General features: G+C 41.8%; 1 protein-coding gene across 3 annotated transcripts in view; it reads right to left on the bottom strand.

Moving 5' to 3' along the window:
• PACS1 (phosphofurin acidic cluster sorting protein 1) overlaps window positions 1-26,528 on the bottom strand; it is a 70,686-nt gene that overhangs the window by 20,416 nt on the left and 23,742 nt on the right. For 2 of the 3 annotated variants that reach the window (XM_083715607.1, XM_083715608.1), the window contains exons 2-13: window positions 19,685-19,772; window positions 19,007-19,096; window positions 17,227-17,352; window positions 16,260-16,404; window positions 11,579-11,670; window positions 10,187-10,267; window positions 9,055-9,114; window positions 8,095-8,255; window positions 5,175-5,268; window positions 4,189-4,269; window positions 3,962-4,077; window positions 853-991 (exon numbers count right to left, since the gene is read on the bottom strand). In XM_083715607.1, coding sequence (XP_083571733.1) covers window positions 853-991; window positions 3,962-4,077; window positions 4,189-4,269; window positions 5,175-5,268; window positions 8,095-8,255; window positions 9,055-9,114; window positions 10,187-10,267; window positions 11,579-11,670; window positions 16,260-16,404; window positions 17,227-17,352; window positions 19,007-19,096; window positions 19,685-19,772 — 1,273 coding nt within the window. The remainder of the gene's footprint in view (window positions 1-852; window positions 992-3,961; window positions 4,078-4,188; window positions 4,270-5,174; window positions 5,269-8,094; window positions 8,256-9,054; window positions 9,115-10,186; window positions 10,268-11,578; window positions 11,671-16,259; window positions 16,405-17,226; window positions 17,353-19,006; window positions 19,097-19,684; window positions 19,773-26,528) is intronic. The other variant, XM_083715609.1, reaches the window with a different exon arrangement.

The following is a 26,528-nucleotide window of genomic DNA, read 5'->3' as shown; positions in this document are numbered from 1 at the left end:
GAAGAAGAGGAGGAGAGGAGGAGGAGGAGGAGGAGGAGGAGGAGGAGGAGTTTGGATTTGATATCCCGCCTTTCACTCCCTTTAAGGAGTCTCAAAGCGGCTAACATTCTCCTTTCCCTTCCTCCCCCACAACAAACACTCTGTGAGGTGAGTGGGGCTGAGAGACTTCAGAGAAGTGTGACTGGCCCAAGGTCACCCAGCAGCTGCTTGTGGAGGAGCGGAGACGCGAACCCGGTTCCCCAGATTACGAGACTACCGCTCTTAACCACTCCAACACACTGGCTCTTTGGACAAGCTTCCAAGTCTGAGGGATAGTGGGGGAAAAGGTTTTGTGTCTCTCATAACAAATGCTCCTAACCCTTTACTAGCTATATAGCTCCAATCTCCTTCTCTTCTTTGATTTAAGTTTAGAAGCAAAAATTCCAGTGTGGTGATTAGAATGCTAGACTAGGAGATAGGAGACCAGGGTTCAAATCGTAAATCAGTCATGAAGCACCCTAACATGACCTAGGACTAGCCACTGTCTCTCAACTTAACCTACCTCATAGGGTTTTTGTGAGGATCGCATACATGGCTGAGAACCATGTATGCCACCTTGGAGCTCCTTGGAGGAAAAATGGGATGTAAATGCAACAAACAAACAACTTTGCCTACTTGATTCAGGATCTATTTAGAGCTGAATACAACTGGAAAGATACTGCAGTACTTCAAATAAGCTTACAGCAACTAGCTACCCCAACAACAGTTGGCTTTTATCAAGTCTGTATTTAAGGAACGCCACCTCCACTCCTCCTCCAAAATTAGGGAAAGAGTGTTTAAGCCCCAGAGCTGCAATCTCTGAATGCTGGTTACCTGTGTACTATGACCCAGATCTGGTGACCTTTCACTGTCCGAACTGTTGGTTCTTTCACTGAGGGGTTTTGACAGCTGACGCTCTTTGAGTGGGGTGCTGCGTTTCTGCCGGGGCGTGTGTGCAGCACTGTCCATTTTGCTGTGAGTGGTAGAAAAACAATGATATTAATGCCTCATCTTCTCCAAACTTACTGAACATGGAAAGAAGAATGCAAACCATGTTATACCTGCAGGGGAACACAGAAACTTTGATCCAAGGTCATTGCAAAGAAACTAGCAGAGTCTCAGAACTAACTGATCCCATCTTACATTTAATACTTGTGAGGAAGCAAGCCAGTCAGCCAACAGAGCCTTGGATTTTTTTTCTAGCTCCACTAAGTTGAGACAATAAATTATTTGCAAGGTTGTGTTTGTGCCTGCAGGCTTACTACCATAGTGTGACATCTAATATCTAACATCTTACAACCCCCCAAAATTAATACACACTGCCAAGTTTCTAGCCCTCATTACTGCAGAGAAAAATGAACACCCTTAAGACTATATCAGCTACGTAAAGTGAATGTTAAGAAACATAAGGAACCTGGTGGCAATGGGGGAGAAAGAAAAATGCACACAACCTTGGGTATCAATTACTGCAAGTTCATGATATGGAGAAAGAGAGCAACTCTCAGAGGAATCACAATGCAAGCAGGTAGAAAAACAGCTGTAGATTCAGTCTTGAATTGGATGCTACAAGGAAACCCCCCTCTATCCAGTGACATTTCCCAGAATGGTAATGAGCCTGAGGGAGCCTGAAGGCACATCCAACCTTCTGCTGCCATCTGAGGCATTCAGCAAAAGGTGCAAACTGAAGGACAAAACCATGTGCCTCATTCTGAGAATTTGCTGCCCTCTGGAAATAAGTGGATCATAGAGCTGCCACCACTGCTGAACAAGGAAAAAAGGAAACAAAGAGAGGAGGAGCTGAGCAAACAAACATATAGTGCTGCCAAGCATGTCTGCTACTAAGCGTCTGCTTTGCAAAGGGAGAAACAGGCTCTGGGAATGTATCACTTTTGCATTTAAGCAGTAGTCATCTGCTGCCTCCCCAAGCACCACAGACAAAGGCAAATGTGGCACATTTCAGGTAACAACCAAACAGCAAAGACTTCTAACAGAGCAGAGCACTTTGGGGTCAAATTCTTACCCAGGTGCCTGAGTCACAGGAATTTAGCTGAAGATGAAGCGTTTGCTATCAGAAGCTGAGTGCTGAACTCTTGTGATTGAAGAGTCACTACTAGCCACAAGAAAACTGAACAATTCAACTGAGAAAGACATGAGGAGCAACGGGTGGTGAAGGCCCAGTTCTATTGCATCTAGCCCATGGTTTCCATTCCTTGGCCGCACTCCCACAGTGCAACATTTAGGCTTAGCACAAGTGAGGCCTTCCTTCTAAAGCATAACTGCCATTCTGGAAGGAAGGAGGAAGGAGGTGGGAGAAGAGGAATGGAATAGGGACAGTGTGCAAGGGACAGTGTGAAATGAATGGAAGGCTGATGAATGGGGTGCATGGAGGGATGGGTTTAAGTGTGTGGAAAGCTGCAGGGGTTTGCCTTACCCACTAAGGGAACACAGCTCTTGGGAGAGGGAAAAGATTCTCCATGCATGACATATGGGCAGCTAGAGTCACCCTCCTCACCCCCACCCCAAAAATATATACATTTCCATGAACATTCAGAATGCACAAAAGGGGGCACGTTATTGAGCTGTCACCAGCCCAGTGAATCTTTCCATGCTCACCCACTACCATTGTTCAGTAGCGAGCATTCACTGGAGAACACAGAATGAATCAATCTTGGGAGAAGCAGGTATGGTTACTCAGTGTCGATGGAAAGCATTCTGAAAATAAACTCTGCCCTTATGCCTTGTTAAACCTCCCCTCACCTGTGACCTGCCCTGGGCTGAGAGTTTCCTCTTCATTTATACAACTCACCCCTTTCTTCTTTTTATGCTTTGACAAGGCTACGTAAGCCATGCCACTTTCCAACCCCTCCTCAAAACCCTCCTTCTCTGCACAGCCTTTGGTTTACACCCCACCCCCCAAGTCCTCAGCTCCTATTGAAATGAAGCCTAAATATTTGTGTCTGCAGTTTGCTCATATTTCATTCAGTGCATCTTCCATTGTCCCTCGCTGTTGTGACTTAAAAGTTCATTGAGGTAAGGACACCCCCCCCCCTTTGTGTTTCTCAAACCAATGTGGGGTAGTGTATGTATGCAATCTAGGTAAATTACTCAGGAACAATTTAATAATAATAATAATAATAATTTTTTATTTATACCCCGCCCTCCCCAGCCAAGGCCGGGCTCAGAGCGGCAGATTTAGTAAAATCTCCTCTTTTCAAGATAGCTAAAGAATTTGATGCTAACCTCCCAAGAAAAGATGGCAGATGCTCTTCAATTGCAGGGAGGAGGAAATGGCCTTTTTTATCCTCATCTTTATCCCTTTGGCAAAAATACAAGCTACTAGCTTCCCTGCCACAGGAATTTCAGCTACAGTGGTGCCCCGCAAGACGAACGCCTCGCAAGACGAAAAACCCGCTAGACGAAAGGGTTTTCCGTTTTGGAGGGGCTTCGCAAAACGAATTTCCCTATGGGGTTGCTTCGCAAGACAAAAAAATCTTGCATCCCCCCCGCGGGTTTTTTTCTCTTTTTTCGCCCTTTTCTTAAGCCGCTAAGCCGCTTATCAGCTGTTCCGCTGATAAGCCGCTTAACAGCTGATCGCTGGAAGCCGCTTGACAGCTGTAGCGCTAATCCGCTAAGCTGTCAATGGGCTTGCTTCGCAAGACGAAAAAACCGCTAGACGAAGAGAATCGCGGAACGAATTCTTTTCGTCTAGCGAGGCACCACTGTATACTGTTGCTAAAGGAAGGAAGGAATCTGTGGCTCTACAGATGTTGTTGGACTACAAACTCCCATCATCCCTGACCACAGGCCATGCTGACTGGAGTTTATGGGAGTCCAGCAACTTCTGCAGAGCCACAATTTCCCCAACCTTGCTGTAGCTGACAGAGTGCTCTGACCAATTTTCAGAATAGCAATATGTAAGCAAGCAAAACCTGATGCATACTACCTAGGTGATGCCATGCTCTGAAGATCTCCCTTGCTGGTCTTCATAGGTGTCTTGACTTTTTCTGGGATGACCAAGGTGGTGGTTGAGTCTCCAAATGTATCCTGACCGTTTCCTTCCTAGAGAAGGGAAGAGGAAGAGCATTCAGAATAAATATTAGTCATAAAAGTAGGTGATTACTGCTGTTAGCAAATGTCCTCACCAATAGTATAAAGGACAAATGTACCTACCAGTGTGTCTCCTTCGTTGATACTGTCATCTGCGTTTTTATTCCGGGTAGGTTTCAGTTTGTCCCCCATGGATGCTTCCATCTGGATAAAGAACAGTATTGGAGAGAAATAGGGGGGAAATGAAAAAAAGCAAGCTGTGATTCAGAAGGATCATGTTTACAATCACTAGGTGATTTGTTGTTTATGCAGATTATAAAACTGGGACCTGTTTACTTCCTAGCATTGGAAATGACAACAATTGATCCTTAGCATCAAAGGTAAATCACCCTTCAAATCCCTGAGAAACCCAGTTTCCAAACACAAGTTTCTAGTTCTTCAGGAAGGGAACTTATGTTGGAGTCAGAAGGAGAGGAAAGGCAAAGAGTTTTGAGATGTCATGTGGCCCTGCAGTAGTTGTTGAACTACAACATCCATCACCACTGATCACAAGCCATGCTCTAGAGGGGAGTTTTCTATGAGAAGAGCCTTCAGTGCTGGGGCAAGTTTTCCCATTTTCTTTATTACTAAGCTTTAATTGCAGGATTAACAGCACCTAAAGGAAGGGGAGAAGAGTTTCAAAGAACTGCTTCCAAACTGCCCTGCTGTCCCATCCCCTTTTAAATATTAAAAATAATAAATATGAATATAAATCACAGGAACTGTTACACCTGGCCAATTTGATCCCTTCTACACACACCACCCTTCATTGGAATACAGGTGTGCGCATGCACAGCTAGAGGCAGATTGGGGTTCATCTTAACTTTGCAAGCAGCATGTAGACAGAAGACAGACCAATCTCATTCATTTGAGACAGGACACAGCAATCAGTTCACAACAGTGGTTCTGAAAAACATTGTTTCCACATGGACACAACCAGTAGAATATGGTAATACTTCTTGCAAAAGGCTGAGATTGGTTTCCTTCTAAATTAATTACAATTCACCATAATCATAAAGTTGGTAAAGTAAACAAGAACTATCTATGGCTCCCCCATCCTTGTGACTTACTGGGCTGGTGGCATCCTTGCCGAGGCTCCCTTTGCTGTTAAGGCTTCCAATTTCAGTCTGGGAGCTTGACTGTGACATTCCCTCAAAGAAAGGCCTAGCATAGAACAAAGCAGAGAAATCAAGAGGGGAGTAGGGAGAGACATTCTTACGGGGGGCAGGGTAAAAAGGCTGACTGACATTCTTAAAAAACAATGTAGTTAGATCACAGCAGCTATTCTTCTCCGTTTAGAACTTCCATCTGCATTAATGGCGGAACAAACCATGACTTTCTTTTATAGATGATCTACAACAGGGATGGGAAACTCTTTTTATACACACCTCTCTCTGGTCTCCATTCATGAAAGGAAGAAGCATTATCACAGTTCAAGAGCAAATTCCAGCCAGGCAAACATGTTTGAAGAGGCTGTGGAGCAGGGACAGTAAGAGATGTGGCACAGACAGAGCCCCAAGTGACAGAGAGGCCTGGAGGGTTGCATTCAACCCTTGGGCTTGAGGTTCCTCACTCCTGTTCTACAATATTGTTTACTCCCTCCAAAGGGCTGAAATTTGACTTCTCAAGTAGTACAGTGGGGGAAATACTACTGCAGGAAGCCTCTGCCAAATTTTAACTCATCACCCCATTGTTTCATTTCTTTATAGCTGATGACAACTCCAAACTCTTGGTTCAGAGTTCTGATTCTGATAAACATAAAACAGGGAGCCGAGGCAGAGAAAATAAGCTATTTGGGACAAACGACATCTCTGATGCCTTAATACAGGCATTGGAACCTTTCGGTAAATCAGGTCCACATTGTGCATGACAACTTTCACCTTGATCCTTCCCTGTTGGGTTATTTGCTTGTTATAATCTAACCCAGGAAGACTCATCTACCAGGAACTAAGATTTCTAAAGAACAGGAGGGGGTTTCCTAAGGAAGAAACCTGGAGATGGGAGGTATCATGGCTTCAGGAAAAGGACAGAAGCTGTCTTGTTACTAGGGAGAAACTGGATCCTTTTCAGCTGTGAGATCATTTTCACCAGACAACTCATGAGAAAGTTGCTTCTGCTGGTGCTGCTGCAGACTTCCTTCATAGTAACTTGCATGCATTTTACTCTCCATTGGGAGATTCTGTTTTGCTATATTGAAAATTGGTGGGGTGTTCATGGTAGGGGTTACCAAGGGCCTTCTAAAGAGTGGCATGGGTGGTTTAGAAATGCCACTCAGATTCATTTTTCGCTATCCTATTCCACAAGGCATTTGGGACTTTATTAGTTTGTAGGAATCAACTTTCCTGATCAAGTTTTATCTTTCTGCTAGGTGTTTGTTTGTTTTTTTAGTTTACTGTTGTTTAATTAAATAATAATAATCAACTTATCTGTATTACATTTGTGTCAAATCATTATGTATTTTGCTTTTATTGCGCTTGCTGCCTAGTAAACAAAAACTGCTTTCTAACGTAACAAACCATCCTTGGTTGAAAAGGGGCAAGATACAAATAGCTAATACAAGTGTGCAGTAGATATGGTTGTGTTTCTTTTCACTTTTTGTTTTCTGCCTGGTCCACTAGCTACAATTAAACAGTGGTAATGTGGCCTCTAGACCCAAATGGCATGCCTTCCCAACCTAGCAAAAAGCAGCTGTTCCTTCTCTTTCATCATCCACATCTCAAAGAAAAATGTTCTGTAAGCCTGACTAACATTTAGCTGACTTTATTATACACACACACGTGTGTGTGTATAATAACAAAAGGAAATTAAATATATTTTTTAAAATCAGCTAATTTTTTTAATTTTATGTAGCTGACTTCTTAAGCATTCAGTTCAACTGGATAGGGGGTAGAGACATAGGGAGACTGGCTTCAATTATCTGGGTAGGAAAAACAGGAAATCAGAATGGCTCACAGGCAAGCCACACATGCTGAAGTTGGGATCAATTGTTTTTTGACATATCTGTAACATAATCCAACCACAAAGATTAAGCTTCAATTTAAAAGATAATCACTAATATGATTCTGTAAAAGGAAACGGGAGAAAAGCAAATCCCAAAATCAGGGAGGGGTGCAAGGTCCACCCTTTAACACACAGACAGACAGACACACAGACACAGACACACACACACACAGAGAGAGAGAGAGAGAGAGAGAGAGAGAGAGAGAGAGAGTGTTATGGAACAGAATGACTGCACAGGGAGCTGAGTGGGTTGGCAGCTACAGTGGAAGAATCCTGTTGGAAGAGAATGTGTTTCCTTAGAATGGAGGCAGAGGAAGAACTCTCCCCCTCCCTGCCTCAATTATGCACAAACTTCACTTTTCTTTTTCCTATTGCATGCTTAGAACTACAGAACAAGGTTCTGCACACTTCATGCAGCCATCCAAATACGACAGGGAATGGAATTTTAAAAAGACTCAGAGTGCTTGAAAATAATCCACCCCTAAAAGTGGACAAATCTGAATATATGTCATGCATGTCAACAAGCATATCACACAACATGCACATGTATTTTCCACATAATTCAGCTTTATGAAAATCTTGGGGCTTTGTATTTTATAGTTGCTGGGTCTCAAGGTGGCAGAGGAAAGCTTTAACAACAGTGGGCATTATTGACAAAAGGTTCCAGAATCAAACCATAGAAGTCAGACAACACTTTTATGGCTCTCTGATTAGAGAGCCATAAAATTTTAACAGCTGACAGCAACCCTGTATCATCTTTATGCATAGTGATGCATTCTGTCGCCTCATTCAGTCAAAAATAGAAATCTTTTTGATGCTGAAAGAAAACAAAACTTAAGCATAGTCACTCAGGCTTCAGAGTTTTGTGGAAGAACAACATATCAGCAATTTTATATCTCGCACAGGAATCTTGGTTCCCAACTCTGACAACACACACACACACACACACACACACACACACACGTGTCCAACTTATCCAGTCACACTTACTTGAGTTTTGGCTTTGGTGTGCTGAGGATGCTCTCTGTATCTTCCATCTCAGGGCCACTGTCACTTGGGTTGTACATCTCCAAGCTATCATAGAGCTCATCCAGATCCTCTTCTACCTCCCGAATCTGCTCCCTGGAGACATGTTCCAGTCCAAAGCCGACCTGTTAAAAAAGACATAGTTACCAAGGTGCTCAAAGCTCCTATGTTCCAAATACACTGCTTCCTATTCTTTAAGACAGGCCCAGAATTATTTGCTTCTCAGAGGGGCAACTTTCTGTTAAGTTCCATGCTGTATCTTCTTTCTGCATAGTGATGCAAATGTGTGGTATCTGAAACTGGGGCATTGCCAAGCAAGCATCAGTCAGCCAAACAGTTTCACCTGAAAACTATTAGCAAATCTTGTGTCTTCCTTCAGATCACACAAAACTATATTGCTTTGTATTCTTAAATAGATAAGCAACAGACACATCTTATAATGAAAATACAAGACAAAAACAGCAAGGCAAATCATCTTCTGATTGTACCCACACATGCAGACACCTGAACCATACTTTCCAGAGGTAAAAGGAGCTCCTGCTACTATGATGTAAGCAGGGTTCCTCCTGTTTTCTCCAGGCCATACCAATAATCCCAAAACTACCCTCATAAAACTGCTTAGGAACTTTGGAAGCTGCCTTATACTTCCAAAGTAATCCATCTAGCCAGTATTGTCTACACTGACTGGCTTCAGGGGTCTTTTCTCAGCCGTACCAGATGCCAAGGATTGAAACTGGGATCATTTCCATGCAAAGCATGTGCTCTACCGTTGAACTTCAGCCCTTCTCTTTAGACCAAACATTGCCAGCTACATTTCATGTGGAAATTGTCATCATGGAACACACACTTATTACCACAGTTTTTTGTAAAATAACCAGGAACCACACTTACAGGAATCTAGACCATAAATGTTGTCATACCTACCTCATCTGATACCTTGAACCGCTTCAGTAAAGCCACAAACTTCTGCTTAATATTTGGCTGCTGTGAAAAAGAGGTACCATTTACTTATTAGAAAGGCCACCTATCAATTGACTAGGACAGGCACAAGCAGAGTTCTTGAGACACAGTGCATGATGAGTACTGAGGCTGGGAGAGTGAAACACACACTGAAAATCCTAAGGCAATTCTCCCCACAATTTAGCATCCCAACCACAGAACATGATGGTAGCAGATTTGTCAGAACACCACACCATATATAGCTGAACCCAAGTACCACAGTGTGTTCAACAAGTCCATAAACCTACACCAAATGGGAGGGGGAAATAGTAGCTCTGCAGCACAATGCCAGAAAAAAACACCTCTGCAGAACCTCTGCATTACTCAAACTCTTCTTCCAGTAACTGGTCCAGAGCAACACTGCTTAGCTTGCAAACCTGATAAGAATGCAGCTCTCAACAGTTCAGCTTTAAAGCGTACATATTTCATGAAGGTAGCTCAGAAAGTTAGTTCTCAAAGACTCATCTTCAAAGCTAAGCATTAAGGAGCAATGCATACAAAGGGGGGGGGGAGGGAAGATCTTATAAGTGCTTAATTTATTAAGAAGCAGGTCAAGACTGCCTGGAAACTCTGCTGCTACCCCCTGAAGTGTGGGAATGTGGTGGTCAACTAATGGTTGTTCTCATTAAGCTCTGCTTGAAAAAAGCTCACAGATTCTTTTTGGTAGAGTATCGAAACTCAACATCAAAGGTCAGCTACTCATTCTGTATCTTGGTACTAAAACAAATCTGGTAACAGTCAATTAGGCAGGTATGGCTGAATACCAGCATGGGAGACTCCTTTTTAATACAGCTTCTAATCACACACAAACCAACAGAAGTTTGATATTTGGCACATTGTGGCCACACAATACAGGAGGTAAACATTTGCTCTTCTTGAGGCTATGAAGCATCTTCACCTCAGTGTGTTACAGCCACATAGTGGGTCTCACCTATGCCTGGTCTCTTGGGATTACCAAGCAGACAGATGCAGGATGGACTGGAAGATTGGGGGGGGGGGGGAGAAGAGGCAGGCCCCAAACTCCTCACCTGACAAGTCCGCTTGCAGTGCTACTCACCCGAGTAATTGCAGAAGCTGAGGTCAGTTTCCTCCTAGTCTTTTTCACCTTCCTAAGGTCCTCCTCTTCATAAAACAAATCCTAGGGGGTGCAGGGGAGAAACCACTTCAGAACACAAAGAACACCCAGCCACATAGTTATTAACAAGGTCCTCCAAAGCAGGACAAAATCTCATTCTTTGCCCATGAAATGTTAGGGATACCAGGCTTGGCATTTTGATCTGGCTTCGAATGACCTGTGTAGTTCTACCTCATGAACACAGCCAGACATGAAAATTCCAAGATGGCCAACATTGGCCAAAGCTACTTAGGAAGCCTACGTATCTTATTCTCAGCCATTCCTATTCTGGATATTAGCTGGTAACAGGTTTGCTTCTTTTGTCTTTTAGTTAACCTCCTCAGATCTATGACACTTTTGAGTCGCCCTTCAGTATTAGAAATGCCATGGTCTTGTCCCACTTTTGGGTTGATGTAGTAACAGAAAAAGAAACTGTAACAAGCTGTTCTTTATCAGTGGATCCATTAATCCCTCCTGCTGGGTTATGTTAAAGATTCAACTTTAACAAACAACAAGAGATGGTTCTTCTTTTGCTGAATGCTGCTCATATAACATTTGCTTATAATTTGAAGAATTCCTGGCCTCCAATATTGGTTGGTTGAATAAAGCATGGGGTATAGTTTTATGGTAAACCAAACCATCAAGAGAGAAGGCAGACAGCATTATGATAAATTGGCTGAAAAATTAATCACTTTTGTTATCTATTAAGTGAATAAGGTTCAGGAATATATAATTTGATACTCATTGTTGGGAGTGCATTAAAGCCACACTGAATTTTTTTATATTGTAAACAACGCCAAAGGAATCAAAATAACATATAGTTTTGTATTCTTTGTATACTGCATAAGTGAAACTACTTTGTTAGAGATTTGTAGTGCATGATACAGCAGTGGTTAACTGCTTGTTGTTGCTATTTTAATTATTTGTGTTATTATGCTAATCTGGTTTCTGTGTTCATATGGTATTTGTATAATTTTGGTTGGAAGACTCACTTTCTTTTTTTAAGTGCCATGCAGCCAACTCCCATGAACTCTTTTCTGCTACACTTTGTTCTTTCTAATCAGCTTACATCAGGATTTGGTGAGCAACTATTTTTAGAGGGCTCACCTGGCTCCTCCTCGGGTTTCCAACTCAGCTTTAATAAACAACTAGAAAAGGTTAAAATGAATCTAATGCAATAAGGGATACTGGAGAGGGAAGTAGTACACAGGAACTGTGATGTAATCATCTGTGAACAAGTGTCAGAGTTCCCAAGTTCCTTTAGGAGTCTGCTGAGCAATCCATACTCAACATGCCCTCACAGAAGGGACTGACTAGGTGAAGAGAGAAGCTTACCTGTCCATGTAGGGGGTCATCACTCCCCTCCTGTTCAGAAGAGAAGCTCTCCTCTTCCTCCTCTGAATAGTTGTCAATGTCAGGAGAGCGATCTGGAGGAGAGTTTGAGAGTTATGAAATGCCAATTTGCCAAACTTGCAACTAAACTGAATACATTTTCATACGCAAACTGGAGTCAAGGCTGCCCCAGGGTGAAGGTTCAAGGGACAAAGATCATGCAAATTCAGCAGAATGTAAAGCAAGAAGGCAGCTGGTTGTTGAGTGGCCAGCATGTTGTGTGCCATCAGAATATGGAACTTCCCCCCACTTTTCGTTGGTCGTCTTGTCTTACTGATTATACATGTCATGAAAATCAGTTCTAGGAGTCTCATGGTAGATTAGTAAAGTGTTTCCTGCATACAGCACAATAAAGTGATAGAGTCCCAAGGTGTACCACTTCAGGGTGCAGGTGAGATATATCCCTTTTTAAAAATTCTTCTCTTATATATAAAAAAAATCCAAGTACTTAAAAAGTTTATTTCAATATGTGCATGCTGCCTTTCTGTGCAAAGTCCTCCCAAGGCAGAAAGCATAAAACAAATAGAGAGAGATTCATCCAGCTCACTCCCTGTTTAGTTAGTTTTCTGATACTAGTTTTGTTTTTCCACTTTCAGGGAGGAGGGCACTGTCTGTTATCAACTCAGACAGCAGTTGAGAGAAACCGCCCCCCCTTTATGCTTTCCAAATTAAGCAAACAATCTACCCTTGTTACTTCAGGATCCTATCACCTTACTTGACTGCTTGTGCAGACTAGATTTGATCTTAATTTTTGAACTGGCAGGAATGCCAACAATTTTAACATTCAGAGAGTCCCAGAAATACAACAAACACATTAGGTGAGCCAGTAATAAATAGAATTGCTCCATTAGTACTTGACAGTAAGCCATAGTTAGGAACACCACAAATAAGCAGCTTCAACTCATGGTTTGTTTAGAGAAAATATGAATGATGAGGACTGGGCCACATGTAACACTAAGCCAGTTGCTCTATCATTTGTTTTTCAGCTCCAGGCAGGGCAAAGCAAAATGGGGATAACTGAGGAGTTTGCACTAGCATGCTGCTTGCTGGCAGGAAGCCTTAGCTTGTTTCCTACTATGGCTTACTGTGTCCTTCAAATCAAGCCAATATGAGCCTTTTGAATCATAACTGAAGAACATGATATTTCTGTATCATATCAGGGAAATAAAGCAACCGGAGGGATCTGCATTTATGTAAATATTCATCCAAAGGGTCAATCCAAGTCGGACCAGACAGCATAAATAGCTATGATAATCACTGCATCTGCATAGCCCCCCATGGGTGACCTCAAACTTGATATTTCTCATTCAGGCTGACAGCTAATCATTCATTCTTGAGGATGGGGCTTACCAGCAAAACAGCACAATTCAAGATTCACAACTGTCCTCTCCAATCAGCCAAATGCTCCATCAAGCCTAATACATAGTCACCAACAGCTAACATTTCCCAGATATTTAGGGGAAGTAATTAAAGAGACTATAAACATAGGCTAGAGCCATTATTTAGGCAGACATTTCACAAATGAAATCTGCATTTATGGTAAGCCTGAGAAAAGCAGATCCCCCTCTCTTTTCAATGTCTCCACGTGCCATTCAAGTGACTTCAGCTATCTGAATGAGCTTTACAATTTGAACTTGCTCGTCTGCTACATCCAGTAGGGATTAGGAAATGGAAGTATATTATGCTAGCATTAGTGGGATACCATCTAACACACGGGCTTAAAGCAGGACTTTGAATCTGCTTGACTGCTGCCCCTTCAACTCAGACCTAAGTCACCAAAGTCTATCCCCAAGTCTGGCGATAGGGGTTGCTTTTAACCAAGCTTGAATCCTGATTAGTGAACAGTATTTGAATGACAGGCTTTAAGTCTCACAAATGCAGACTAAAAGGATAGCTGTGCCCAAATCCAACCCCATCAGCATCATTCTCATTGAAGATGGTCTATGTGGAATAGAAAGAACAATGGGCTGGGTTTGCAGAGATCTGGGTTCAAATCCTTACTCAGTCAAGTAGCCCACTGGGGAAACCTTGGGCCAATCACTCACTCATTCTCTAATTATCCTAACTCACAAATTGGTTGCAAGGGTAAATATCATAATCCCGTATTGGCCCGAATATAAGCTGCACCCAAATATAAGCCGCAGCTTTAAAATTGGAGGGGGGGGAAGAAAAAAACCCTGAATATAAGCAGCCCCATTTCTTGCTGCTCCTAGCTGCATGCTGGGGGCGGGGGCGGGGTGCAGCATTGCCAGCAGCTTTTCCCCTTCCTCGCTGTCTCCCTTCCCAGCCTTGGGGGAGAGGATGGGGGACTACGCACGATCCTGCCACTGTTTGCCCTCTGCTCCTGGCTGCATACCGTAAGGTCGCAAATAAAAGCCGCACTTTAACTTTTCATGTTCAGAATTTTGGGGGAAAGTACGGCTTATATTCAGGCCAATCTGGTACCTCACCACCACCAAAGATACAGAGGCATGCCACCCTCAAGAACAATACACAAATGTAATTTTTAAAAAGCTGTCCCCATTTATTATATCCATTTAACAGTGGATATTAGTTTACTGTATCTTGCGTCTTTCTCCACTATAAAAGTATAAGATCATTTTTAGATTAAAACTCTGGCACTACGCAACTAATTGAACCCATTTCCATTATTCTCACATAAAGGCACTAATAACACTGGAGCCTAGTGTAATGACTTCATCTCAGTTCCCAGCTTTCCCTCGCATCCGGTCACTCACAACATTGCTGGTAATAAACCCAAATATCAGAATAAATCCAGCACAGAGTCTACATCTCCATCAGTTTCCTTAGCAACCAGATTTATTGCCTAGGCAGCCATCCAGGAGGGAGTAGCATAAAGCAGAAAAATCCAAGACAGAAGGCTAAATATAGCAGTGTTTGAAGGAATTAGGTTGGATTGTCAAAACAAGACACAGCAAGAGTGGACATTACTGTACTAGATCCAAAAAGCATTGGGATTGCTCTCCTGAAAAATTGCACACTTTAAGACTAACAACTGAGCACACCACAGGCTGCCAAGCACCAGCTGTAAGCCTGCTGCTACAAACACTCCTTTGCTTTCACTGTGCCTCAAGCATCCATATTATTGGCACTAGGACAAAATCAACCACAGCAGGGAATCCAGCACAAGATTTCCTCTGCTTTGTATGGATACATGTATGCACTGGAGAACATACAAAGTTGACTTATAACCAAGTCAGCCCAGTGCTGCTCACTCTGATTGGCAGCCCACTGACTGGCAGCAAATCACTAAGATCTCAGCCACAGGCTTTCCCTAGTCCTGCTACCAGATGTCTTTTCAACTGGCAATGCAATAGATTCAATCTAAGATTTTCTGCATGCAAAGGCAGCCCTTAGCCACTGAGCTATGGCTTAGCCAATCAGCACAAGACAAGAGGGGAAAACCAACAGAGCAGAATGCAGCTTTGCTGGCATAGCAGCTATATAACACTGCACATGGGCAGAATAAGCCAACTGTATTTTGGAAAGTCGCAGATTTATAATTTCATTTGGGCCACATTTATCACTCCCAACCTAAAGTGGTTTAATAGGCATGGTCTCCCTCCCCACCACAAGGAACTGTGGGAATTGCAGCTCTTAGAGAATATTGTGAGTCGTCTCTATAATAACAGATACTTTATGTGTCCCATCCCCTTCTCCTGCTCCACCACAAAAGACACCCTAAACATTTGGGTGTTGTAGAAACCAAAGGTGCATACTCAGATGCAGCATACAACAAATTTCTTGTGAAAAAATGATGAATCATATTTCAGTCCAAATACTGCAGATATGTATTGGTTTGCTTCTGTTAAGAAAAGGTTGTTAAGATGGCCACTCTTGGTTCAATGCAAATATCCAAGGGAAGCAGAGCAACTGCACCAGGAAATCAGAAACAGAAAGCAAGATACAGGGGTTGTTAGGGAACTGCCATCGGAGCCAGAGGTGGAGGGAAGGCTCCAGAGGGATGCCGGAGAGGGTCCCAGTAGGGAGAGAGGCAGCCCATCTGCTGGGGAAGGAAATCAGTGTAGCACCAGTGGAGAAGGGGGGCAGATGGGGGAATTGGAGAGAAGGCTCCAGGACTCCTCGCCGGAGACCAGCAGGGAGAGCACGGGTCCTCCACTGCCCACACCCTCCCTGCACAGAAGACTTCCGCGCAGGGAGAGTAGGAGGAGACTCGGCGTCAAAGAGCTTCTTTGCTGGAAGAAGTTCAAGAAACGCCCACTGACGGATTCTGCCAGCGATTGAGATTGCCACGGATGGGTGGCTGTCCGGACAGAAAGGGTTCACCCAGGTAACCCAGCCAGGTGTGGCGACAACTTATGCACGAGCAACCCCTAGAACCATTACAAGGGTAGAAGTCTGGGCAGAGAACCTTCCTGCATCTAAGACCTGGAGTTTCCCATGGTGTTTTTATATTGTAAACCTCTCCATGATCCTCGGATGAAGGGTGGTATAGAAATTAAATTATATAGAATGGTAGTATACAAATTAAAAGTGAAAGAAATGAAATGAAATTTTGACAACTGTTTGAAGACTGTGTCCTGCATGCCAACTACTGGGACTGCTCAAAATTCAGAAAGTAAAGTCTTACAAACATTCTTACCAGATAATTTTGATTTTAGTCCTTCATGGTCTATTGGTTGGCTGGACAGGGAATAGATTTTAATTTCAGCAACAGGGACAGAAACATCTTTCACGTTACTGTGAAGTCCCAGCACCAGGGCTCCTTCACTTGGATGCTGCATAACCTGGAGAAGAAAAACAGTACAATTTCAGGAATGCAGCCAGAAAGCTTAAATACAGAGAAAACAGCAATAGCAAAGTGGCTAGATGATCTGATTACGTTTCCTGAAAATTACAAAACTAAAACGCACAGCCGGCAATTATGTAAGTCAATCTACTAAAAAAAGAGATTGTTACAGCAAGGAATGTGAAGCACACACCAATGTGAGCCTAAGACAAAAAGCTCAACCAACTGGGAAAGCTCATTCTTGTAAAGGGGGCTAAACATACAAAATAGTGACGATGGAAGGGAGAAGACAGGCAGTGCTATGGATGCAAATGTCTCCAACCTACATTTGGCACAGCATTGCTAGCGACTGAACTTAATTTGCTGAAACCTTTTGCATTCCTACCCAAACACCATGAAACAAATTTACCTCTCTCTGCTTCTCCAAATATCTGTTTATAGTGCCACAAGTTTTGCGGAGGGAAATATATAAGAATATAGGAAGCTGCCTTACACCAAGTCAGGCTGCTTGGTCAGTTTAGCTCAGTACTGTCTACACTAATTAATAGTGATTACAGACAGAAGTCCCTCCCAGCTCTACCCAGAGATGGTGAGGATTGAACCTGGGACCTTCCTGCATGCAAAACCTCACTGTCCAAGCTTGCACTTCCCCAAATCAATTCTCACACTGTGGTGGTGGTGTGCTCAATTTTGAGTCCCCTTCAAAAAATGTAACACTTTACAATGTAGTGTGCTTTCCCTAGAAACATTATCCAACTAGGAGGTATAATCAACATCTATTATTTTTCTCAAGAAAACCAGTTATCCCAACTTCCCTTACCTCAGCCATGTTAATAAGGCCAACAGCTAGAGTTTTGTAGCCCAAAATGGTCCTGTTTTTGTACCGTTTCCTTCGCTGCAGCATGATCTGCAGCTTGTTGGCATCTCGCTTCAGGAAGTGGGGATACTGCAAGAGGAACCCAAAGGAAATGGCATGTAAATAAGTTGCAGACAAAACATGTACAGCAGTAAGTCCCGATAGAAGGAGATCAGGCTGAGTGTTATGTTTTCTTGAACCAACTTTAGTACAAGAATTGCAAGTCTTCAGGTTATAGATCGCTCAATACTGATCTGTAGCTATTAACAGCATATATTAAAAAAATAAAAAAATAGGAATTTCAACAAAACATACTATCTTAAATCATATCATCCTTAATTTCTCATTTCCCCCCTTCCCCCTCCCATAAAACAACCCACCTGCCCCACCCCACCCCCCGACTTCCCTCAGTTCCAATCTCTGGTTTCTCTATAAATGCTATTATATTGACAGCATATCAAGATGGTCGACACAGTAAGCTTCAAAGCAGTACTATCAGCCAGCTGGCCCCATGTATCTTTCCCAAAACTCATAATCTTTATTAGCTAAAATACTCTCCAGATGATTAGGAAACCGTTTCAAATGGCCCAATCAATATATTCCATTCAATTCATGCCTTCAAAAGGACTTTAAAGTGTGAGGAAATGTCCCATTGTATAGTTCCTTGCCATTTCTTAGAGTCAGGAATGACGTTCCAAAAATGGTTGCCACTTCAGTATAAAGGACATGGTCTAAAAATGGATCCAACAACTGTGCAACTCAAAAGCTTAGTTCCCCATGCAAGACAGCTGGTTCAGGAAGAGGTAATATCTGAACTATTCTGGAAGAAAACTCGTTAAAACAAATTGCACATCACCATCCCCCAAACACCCAGATTCATCACCTCCTGGCTTTGTGATTGAACTGGATTTTTACTAGCAAGGAGACGAGGATAACATATAAATCCTCTCTGTCCCATCTTAGATAAACACTTCAGATGCTTTAAGAATGTAATTCACCCCGTAAACAGCAGTGAAGCTGAACAGTTTAATACAGATTGCATACATTTTACAGTTCTCTACAGGTCTAATGCTTTTTAACTCCCTGTGCTGAGAAATGGCTATTTATGTAGCATGAAAGTGAGAAAAAGAAGTTGAGCATTTTCCCTGAAGAAAAGGAGCACAGAAGAGAAATCCACTGGAAAGCTATCTTTGACACATTGCATAAGCCTCACATTCTCAACCTGAAAAGCTATCATGCCAGGCACACAGCAGGAAATGTGTGGCATTGCTTCCTAGGAATATGAAAGTGTGGGTGTAACGAGATTTGAAATTTCACAGCAATCTCTCTTCAAATATCCCCAAACCACTGTACAGTTATTAAGCTTCTTGTTTAGAAAATCTGAAGCACACTAACACTATGCTACTTCCAAAGGAGTAGCCATGTTAAACCTATTACATTAAAAATAACAGAAGTTTTGTGGCACCTTAAAGGATTAGATGCTAAGGTATGTTTTAAAAAGTTTTTTTTTAATAAGGATTTTCTTGGTTCACAAACATACATGCCTTCTCGCTTTTTTCAGGTTGTACAGTTTTTCTAACAAATCAGTTACATTTGTTGAGAGACATTAGTGTTGAGTACAGTATTAGAGAAAGATCCTAAGGTATGTTGATGAAGTTTATGGAGAAAGGGTCTTCTATCCCTTCCTTCCCCCAGCATCCCTCCCCTTTATGCACCCCCGTTAATTTAGTTAAACTATATTTACCTGCAAAGAGAAAGTCAACTGAAGCTCCGTTTCCACAAGTCCACTGACAGGTAAGACAATCTCGTTGGACCTCAGAATCCTCTTTGAACCCTGCAACTCGCACAGAACAAGAGGCGTGCATCATTGTTTTTAGTCTTCAACATGGGGATACTTGAGCCCCAAACAACATACTGAAGAAACCAGTACAAGGACACTAATACAGTATGTACTAATTTTTTAATCAATCCAGGGAATTGGTCTATTTTCAGAGCCATTTTCAGGCATTCCTCATGGTGGGTGCTACTACCAAAGAAGCCCTCTGCTTCGTTCTCTGTGACTCCACTTCTTGCAGTGAGGGACCCGCCAGAAGGCCCTCAGAACTAGATCTCAGTGTCTGAGCTGAAGGATGGGGGTGGAGATGCTCCTTCAGGTATATAGGCCTAGGATGCTAGGCTAGGCACAGTAGGTTAAATTTGAACATGAAGTTCCATATAATGAATTAGAGAGTCCAATGCTCCAAGCCAGACATTTTGCTCATTCCACAGGAAAATGGAAAAGCTTAACACTACCACCACTCCAACCCCAAGAACAGGAGAAAGGGAACTGGGTCTCTCCAGAGCTATGCACAATTGGCAAGCCTTGCAATTGCTAAGGCCAATATACAGCTTGAAAAATTCCTTGCTCCCTTATTACACGTACCTGCAGTTTCACTGCAATCACCACAGAATTTAGATCTTTGTCCATCTCTTTCAGCATGATTAACTTTTTCAAGGTCAAGCTGAACAATCTATCAAGTAAAATGAAATAAAAAACATAGATTATAGGTCAGGAACTCCTGAAACAAAAACTTTCACATTTGCCCATTGTGAAAGGACACAAGGTTTACCCTTTCTTGAACTATAAAGCAGCTGGTACAGTCTCTCCTCTCCACTTCCAGCTCCCCAAACAAGGCAGTTGAAATCAGTATTTTACTGTATATTTCTACCAAGAAAATGATCAAGAACAGCACACTCTTCCAGCCTTCCAAAACACAAGGCAGGGCAGTGCTAACAACTTTGTCCTTTACCTACCATGAATTCTCCATATGTAGGCAATCTGAATCCATTTGGCTCAGATTGAAACTTGAGTGAGACAGACTGTTATCTTCAAGTATGCCAAGAGGCACAGAAAACAGATTTCCAAGTGGCACTTGCCAGGAGGATGAGTCCTTTTCATTTCATTTTTTCAGCACATACATGCACATCTCTTTCTATGTGTACTAGAAAGCTTTCCATTTTGTCAAGATTATAAAGTTAATATAATAATGTAAGCAGAAGCTAAGAATTAATGCTGGAAATGTTATATAAAGGATAAGCTCTTGTTGCACTATTGACATTTCTACAATAATAAGCCTTTTATCTGTTTAACCCTAGAGGTTCTGAAATGGTAATACTAGGTTTAAAATATGATACAACATTTCGTTTGGATGTATTGTGCATAAAGTATTGATAATTAATCAAGTTATTTGTGTGTGGCTACTTCAGGACCCAGATGACTACAGGGAAAGTGGAGGTCAAATTTGAGAGTCTAAAATGCAACCTCACACAACACAGAAGGAGAGAACTCACGTGCACAGGAAGGAAACTGGGTTCTGAACTTGAACACAAATGTCATCATAACATTTCAAAACTTTGTGAGATTTAATTGCTCACCAGCAGGAAGCTTGTTTTCACAGGTTTATTTCCTGGATAAATTCATGTTTAAGTCATTTGGATATTGTGCAAAGGAGCTTTATTTATTCAATTTCTATTCTGACCTTCCTCCTAAGGGAACCCAGAATCTCTGACCTCGAGACTAGAGGGGAAATTTCCCATGTCTGAATGCTAAAGTTATGGTTGCCCTTGTTTTCATTATTTTAATGCAGTCATTACTAAATCTGCAGGCATATACTCTCTCTCCTGGTGTTTTGAATTTGCCCCATTCTTCCTTGTCAACAAGCAGTCCTTGTCAACAGTACTGACAATGGTGCAGCAGAGTTTTCAGAACATAAAAACAAGTCTGTGGAAAAGATGCTATTATCAGGAATAGCTGTACAAATTTTGGTTGGAAATAGGTCTTAATTCCTCCAGCTGCCAACCTAATTCTTCCTGGGTCCTGAACCCTTGATACTGTCTTGGGATTGAATTGTCTTGACAAATCCTGGCTTTGAAAAACCTGGATCCTTGAAATATAGTCTGAGTGAAAGCGTATTTTCCTCATCGATGAACCACCACTGGAGCCAACAGATCAACACCTTCACCTTTGCAAAATTATCCCTTGGAACCTCAACACCACAGCACAGGTTTTTACAGCCCTTTCTATTACTCTGCCCATTCACTGCCTGAGACAAAGTTCACAGTTCCTACGGGTATTGAATGGTCTTCCTTCAATGTTACATAGCTCAAGTCAATTCTTCCACACTTCTGGGGTGGGCTCATTGTGACCAAGGTTAAAAACTTATAGTCCAACATAAAAGCCCAGACATTTTTGCAGGAAGTGCAAAGAAAGAATGCAGCTGTGACAGAAAATTCAAATATGTCTAGCTCAAATTGGTAAGATCCATACAAGTGCCAGCAGGATTTGAACACAGGGCGGAAACTCAGTACAGGGTGGCTCCAACTCCACCCAGAAATTACTACTGTACTTTGGTCCCCAAAGCTTTCATCTAAATTAAGAGCAAGGTCAAGTGTAGGTTAGCCGACAACTAGCCTTTCCCTTGAGAAGATGCAGTTAATTACTGTAAGGCATCTTTTAGGAATGCACACTTTAATCTACTGATTAATCAACTGAAGCATTGATATCCAATTAAAAAATCCACCATTTATCAGTGGTAATGAGAGCAAAGCAGAAATTCAGGGCTACAAGATTCATGCAGGCCACAGATGTGCCGTTTTTTTCCTCCCTACACCCAATTTTATGCAAAAGGGAACTAAAGTATGACTTCTTTCCAGTCTGTATCCAAAGTGAGTTCAACTTTCAAGTGATGTTTCTATGGCTTCTCTTCTAAAAATAAGACCAGATACCTAAAATCCATATTCATCTTAAAACCTCAAGTCTCCCATCACATTGAAGGGCCTTTAATTTGCTTATTTGTTGAGTCAATATTAACAGTGTTATTTTCTTTTAGCAGGACATGCAATATATTCTGTTCTTAATCTATAAATAAGTTCTCACACTTAAAGAGGAAACACAGTTTCTTTCAGAATCCCCAACAGGTATTTTTCATTAAGGTTTTTTGATGCGTTTAAAATTAATAAAATTAGTTTAAAAGCCAAAGGGCTACAGAATAGTGTGTGTTACTCAACAGCAAAAGCTAACAAAAACATAACAGAGTGGGAGTGCTGCAAGTGACTAAGTTTCAAACTATCCTGTTTTACTTTTAGCATTTTTAATTCCACCATTTTATAAACAATATATTCAAAGTAGTATACAATGGAACCTTGGTTCTTGAACGCCTTGGTACTCGAACATTTCGGCACCCAAACGCCGAAAACCCAGAAGTAAGTGTTCCAGTTTTCAAACACTTTTCGGAAGCCGAACATCCGATGTGACTGTCGGCTATTGTTTCTAGGGCGCCTGCACCAATTGTTTCTAGGGTGCCTGCACCTTGGTTTCCGAACATTTCAGAAGTCGAATGGACTTCCGGAACAGATTACGTTCGAGAACCAAGGTACCACTGTATAAGAATAACACAATGTATCAAAAATCAATTTTAAAACCATCACAGAAAACAAATCAGTCTGCAACAGACAGTAGCAGTAAAACCTCTGCATTAAAACACTATAGTAGATAATGCCTGCCAGAAAACATATTAATCATTTTTTAAATGTTAGAGGCAATGAGGCCAGACAGGACATTCCACTGTCTCTGTGCCACCAAAGAATAGGCCATTCTCTCATATTTACCCACCGTTCTTCCACCGACAGGGAGAACGCATAGCAAAATCTCACTAGATCTCAAGGGTTAGGTAGATTCATATGGATGGAGGTGACTTTTGATGGTCCATTAGGACTTGGAAAGCTTAAGACTTTATACACTGACCAACACACACTTCCTTTAGGAAAGAGGTTTTTGGATAGATGGCAAGTTGACAATAGCTAGCTTAAGCTTAAGTCTAATGTGTGGACCACAGGAAGGCCTTGAGGAGGAAGGGAATATTTTGTTGTTGTTAAGGGTTCTGTCATCCATCTTTGTCAGTGAAGAGGAAAAGTGGTGGGCAGGCTAAAAAGGAAAAGTTTTCTGACTGCACCATTTATGTACCAAAATCATACCTAAGCCTTCTATGGCCCATCTCTCATCTGCTCCAATTGATGAACCTATAACAGCAGCAAATTCTAAAGGGCAGACAGGGAAAGAGACTGATGAACACCAAGAAGCAGGGAGGCATGGAGCTGCATAGTGAGATTGAACTGCAGAACAGATGCTCTGCTAACCTACATCAAACATAAGTCAGAAGCTGACTGCAGGAGCAGAACGCTGCCTTCACTGCCCACTGTAGCTTGTCAAGCTGTGGATTGTGTACCACAAGATTCAGGATTATGTTTTCAGATCAACCACAATTATCTACATTTGCATTTCCTACATATACATTTTCTAAGGTATTTGTGCCTCATGCATGATTACTGTTTTATTTCTAATTTTATTGTTTTATCTTTTTTGAAAACCACTTAGAGGTTTTCTCGCAATCAAGAGGTGTATAAATTTTAGGAAGCAGGCCTTCTCTGGAGTGGCCTATACCCTACAGAATTATCTGTCTTTTGTAGAGTAAGAGCCACCAAGCTATTTCCTGAGTTATATTTTGCTGTCAGAAATGTTTGTTTAATTTGTTTTCCACTCAGACAACAAGGTTAATGCCATTTTCTTGTTTTTACTGTGATATCTGGGTTTTATTTTCAAAGTTGTTATGTTTGACACAAAAGGAACTCATAAAATGTCATATAAGTGAAAGTACTAATACCACCACAGGTTGATATAATAGACAAAGATTGGTATCCACCCACCACACCCTGCCCAGTACTTTAGAAACTGAGAGGGATCTCAAAATAGTTTGCCACATGGCCCTTGAGCTGGAGGTGTGTGTGTGTGTGCGTGCGCACGCGCACACCCACCCACCCACACAGAGCTTTAATCTGTGACAATTGGACTGGGCGTGTCCCAAGTAGCTTTTTGGATCCTTGCCAAATCACTCAAAGAAACCACAAGGTAGTTCTGGCTTTTATTCAGAATCACATAAATACTCAGCCTGTAGTTCACAAAAATACTCAGCCTGAAATCTTGAAGCAACTCTATATATGAATCTTTTATTGTAACCCACCCTGAGTGTTTCTGTTGAAGAGCGGTATAATGTTTATTAAATAAAAAAACAGGGTAAGAAACCTAATAGTGGAAGACTGGGGAATGCAACCCCCAGTTATTCAAAATCAAGAAAAGAGCATTAGAAACACCTGATCTGATTAAATTGTTTAAGGGAAAGATGTCTTAACATCCACTTTTGCTATCCAATCTAATAATATTGGAACAATGCTTTTCTATCACTTTGAGGGCATTTTCAATAAGAGAACACCACAGACTTACTTAACAGATGGGAAAACAGGACCATTCTGAGACATTGGGCTTACAGCTGTCCCAGTAGTCATAATTCCCTAGGGGCTGATCTTAAATATAACTTGATTTAATATAGAAAGTGAATGCCTCTCTACTTGGAGCACAGCTTCCTCCAGTGTTTCTCAAACTTGGGGCTTCAGATATTGTTGGAATGCAACTCCCATCAGCCCCATGCAGTTTAGCCAATGGTCATGGATGATAGGAGTTGTAGTCTAACCACCTCTGGGGACCCAAGATTGAAAAACATTGCAGATGGTGCCCTAATTGACTTAGTACATGCTACAGATTCCCAAAATCATGTTTTCTCAGGTCCTGGGTCTAGGACAACACAACACACCAAACCATGACAACCTTCCAAACATAAACATAAAGCCATAGTTAAGAGCTGCTTATCTGCTTTCATTTTTTACCAGGTCTCCTCTCCTGATTCTGTGGTGCAATTGCATCCATGGGAAGAGCAAAAAGATACTAACTATAGTTTCTCCATTCAAACATCACGCCTAACCATATGTAACCCTCCTTAACCATGGTTTGTTGTGGTATCCAAAATTGAGCCAGCATGAGTCTCATCAGCCAAAAAACCCCACAAAACCTTGTTCTTACTGCAGTTACTATATTTCTTTTTATTGGATTGAAAGAGGGGTTTTCTGCAAAAACTTAGAATCCCTGTTCTAGAGCAAGCTAAGCATTGGACCCAGGCTTCATTCATATCGAAATCTAGCAGGCCAATATATCTGCCTCTCTCAAGAGGACCTTCTCTGTGCCAGTTGCTGGTTGATCAAAAACAGCAAAATCCAGACCTTATCAATCAAACTCCTTGCTCACAAGGCTACGTTTATTCTTTCTTCCATTAAAAATGGAACATAGAGCTTTCAGGGGAGGGGGGAATTAACCAATGCTCTCTTCACACTTCATTAAACCTCAGGCTTGAGAGAATAGCCATTCTGGCAATTTTTCATTTTAAAAGGGGAAACTGGCTAAGTGGATTTTGAAGAGCTGGCATTCAGCCACCTATGTTTAAGGGCAAGTGAAAGTTAAATATAAAAGAAAGAAGGATTTGGGAAACAGCAGCACTTAAAAACAACACCATGCTAAATGCTAAAAAGAATAACCCACGGGCAGTGTCTGGGACAAAGATTTCATAGGGCAAATATCCCGACAAAGTGCATCCTCATCACATGCAGCACACAGGCAAATTTGCATTAAGCACTGGCTGAGAGGGACTTTGTACTAGTAGGCTATGTGTGAAGTGGTGGCTGACTGCCCAAGTCTACTATCTTGTATACATAAAGGCTTTGGGGAGATTTGAAAACGCTTTTCCACCTCCCAGTCAGTTCAAAATTACTCACTTATGATGGCTCCCCCACTTCTAGCTCAAACCTCATGTTTTGTCTCTTGTGCTTTCCCTGCATAGGCCACATAGCCTTAGGAAAATATAGCTAAAGTTGTTAAATCATAGTACAGGCTTGCAAATGTTGTTCACCTGGTTCCCTGTGGTAAGTAAGAACTGCCTTCATGCATTCAGGCAGAGAATCTTTAAAGTGACTTAGGATGTTTTAGGCCACAAAATGGCTAGCACATGTGCAGGCAGGTAGGCTAGTACACTTTTTTAAAAAGACGTCCACTGCAACACTCATATGCTAGCAATGAATTTGAACTGCAACGAATTTATTCAAAGGTGCATAAACATTTACAGAGGCAGGTAGTTAACATTATATTATAATCTGAAGGGAGGACCATCCTCAGCCTAACCAGAGCTCTCTAGAATATTCTGTCTTGTGACCTGCTTTTTAAAAAAATCAGAGAAGACAAACTATGTGCAAATTGTTGCCTGTCCTGGGTGGTCTTCACTGAGCCTGTTTAAACAATGTTATATGGTTCCCTGTTATGGATTATTCTTGTTTATCCATTTACTTCATCT

The sequence above is a fragment of the Podarcis gaigeae genome (assembly GCF_964106915.1).
Source record: "Podarcis gaigeae genome assembly, chromosome: 16".
Taxonomy (NCBI): Eukaryota; Metazoa; Chordata; class Lepidosauria; order Squamata; family Lacertidae; genus Podarcis; species Podarcis gaigeae.
Note: the sequence above shows the minus strand (reverse complement) of the source record. Positions and strands in the feature narration are given on the sequence as shown.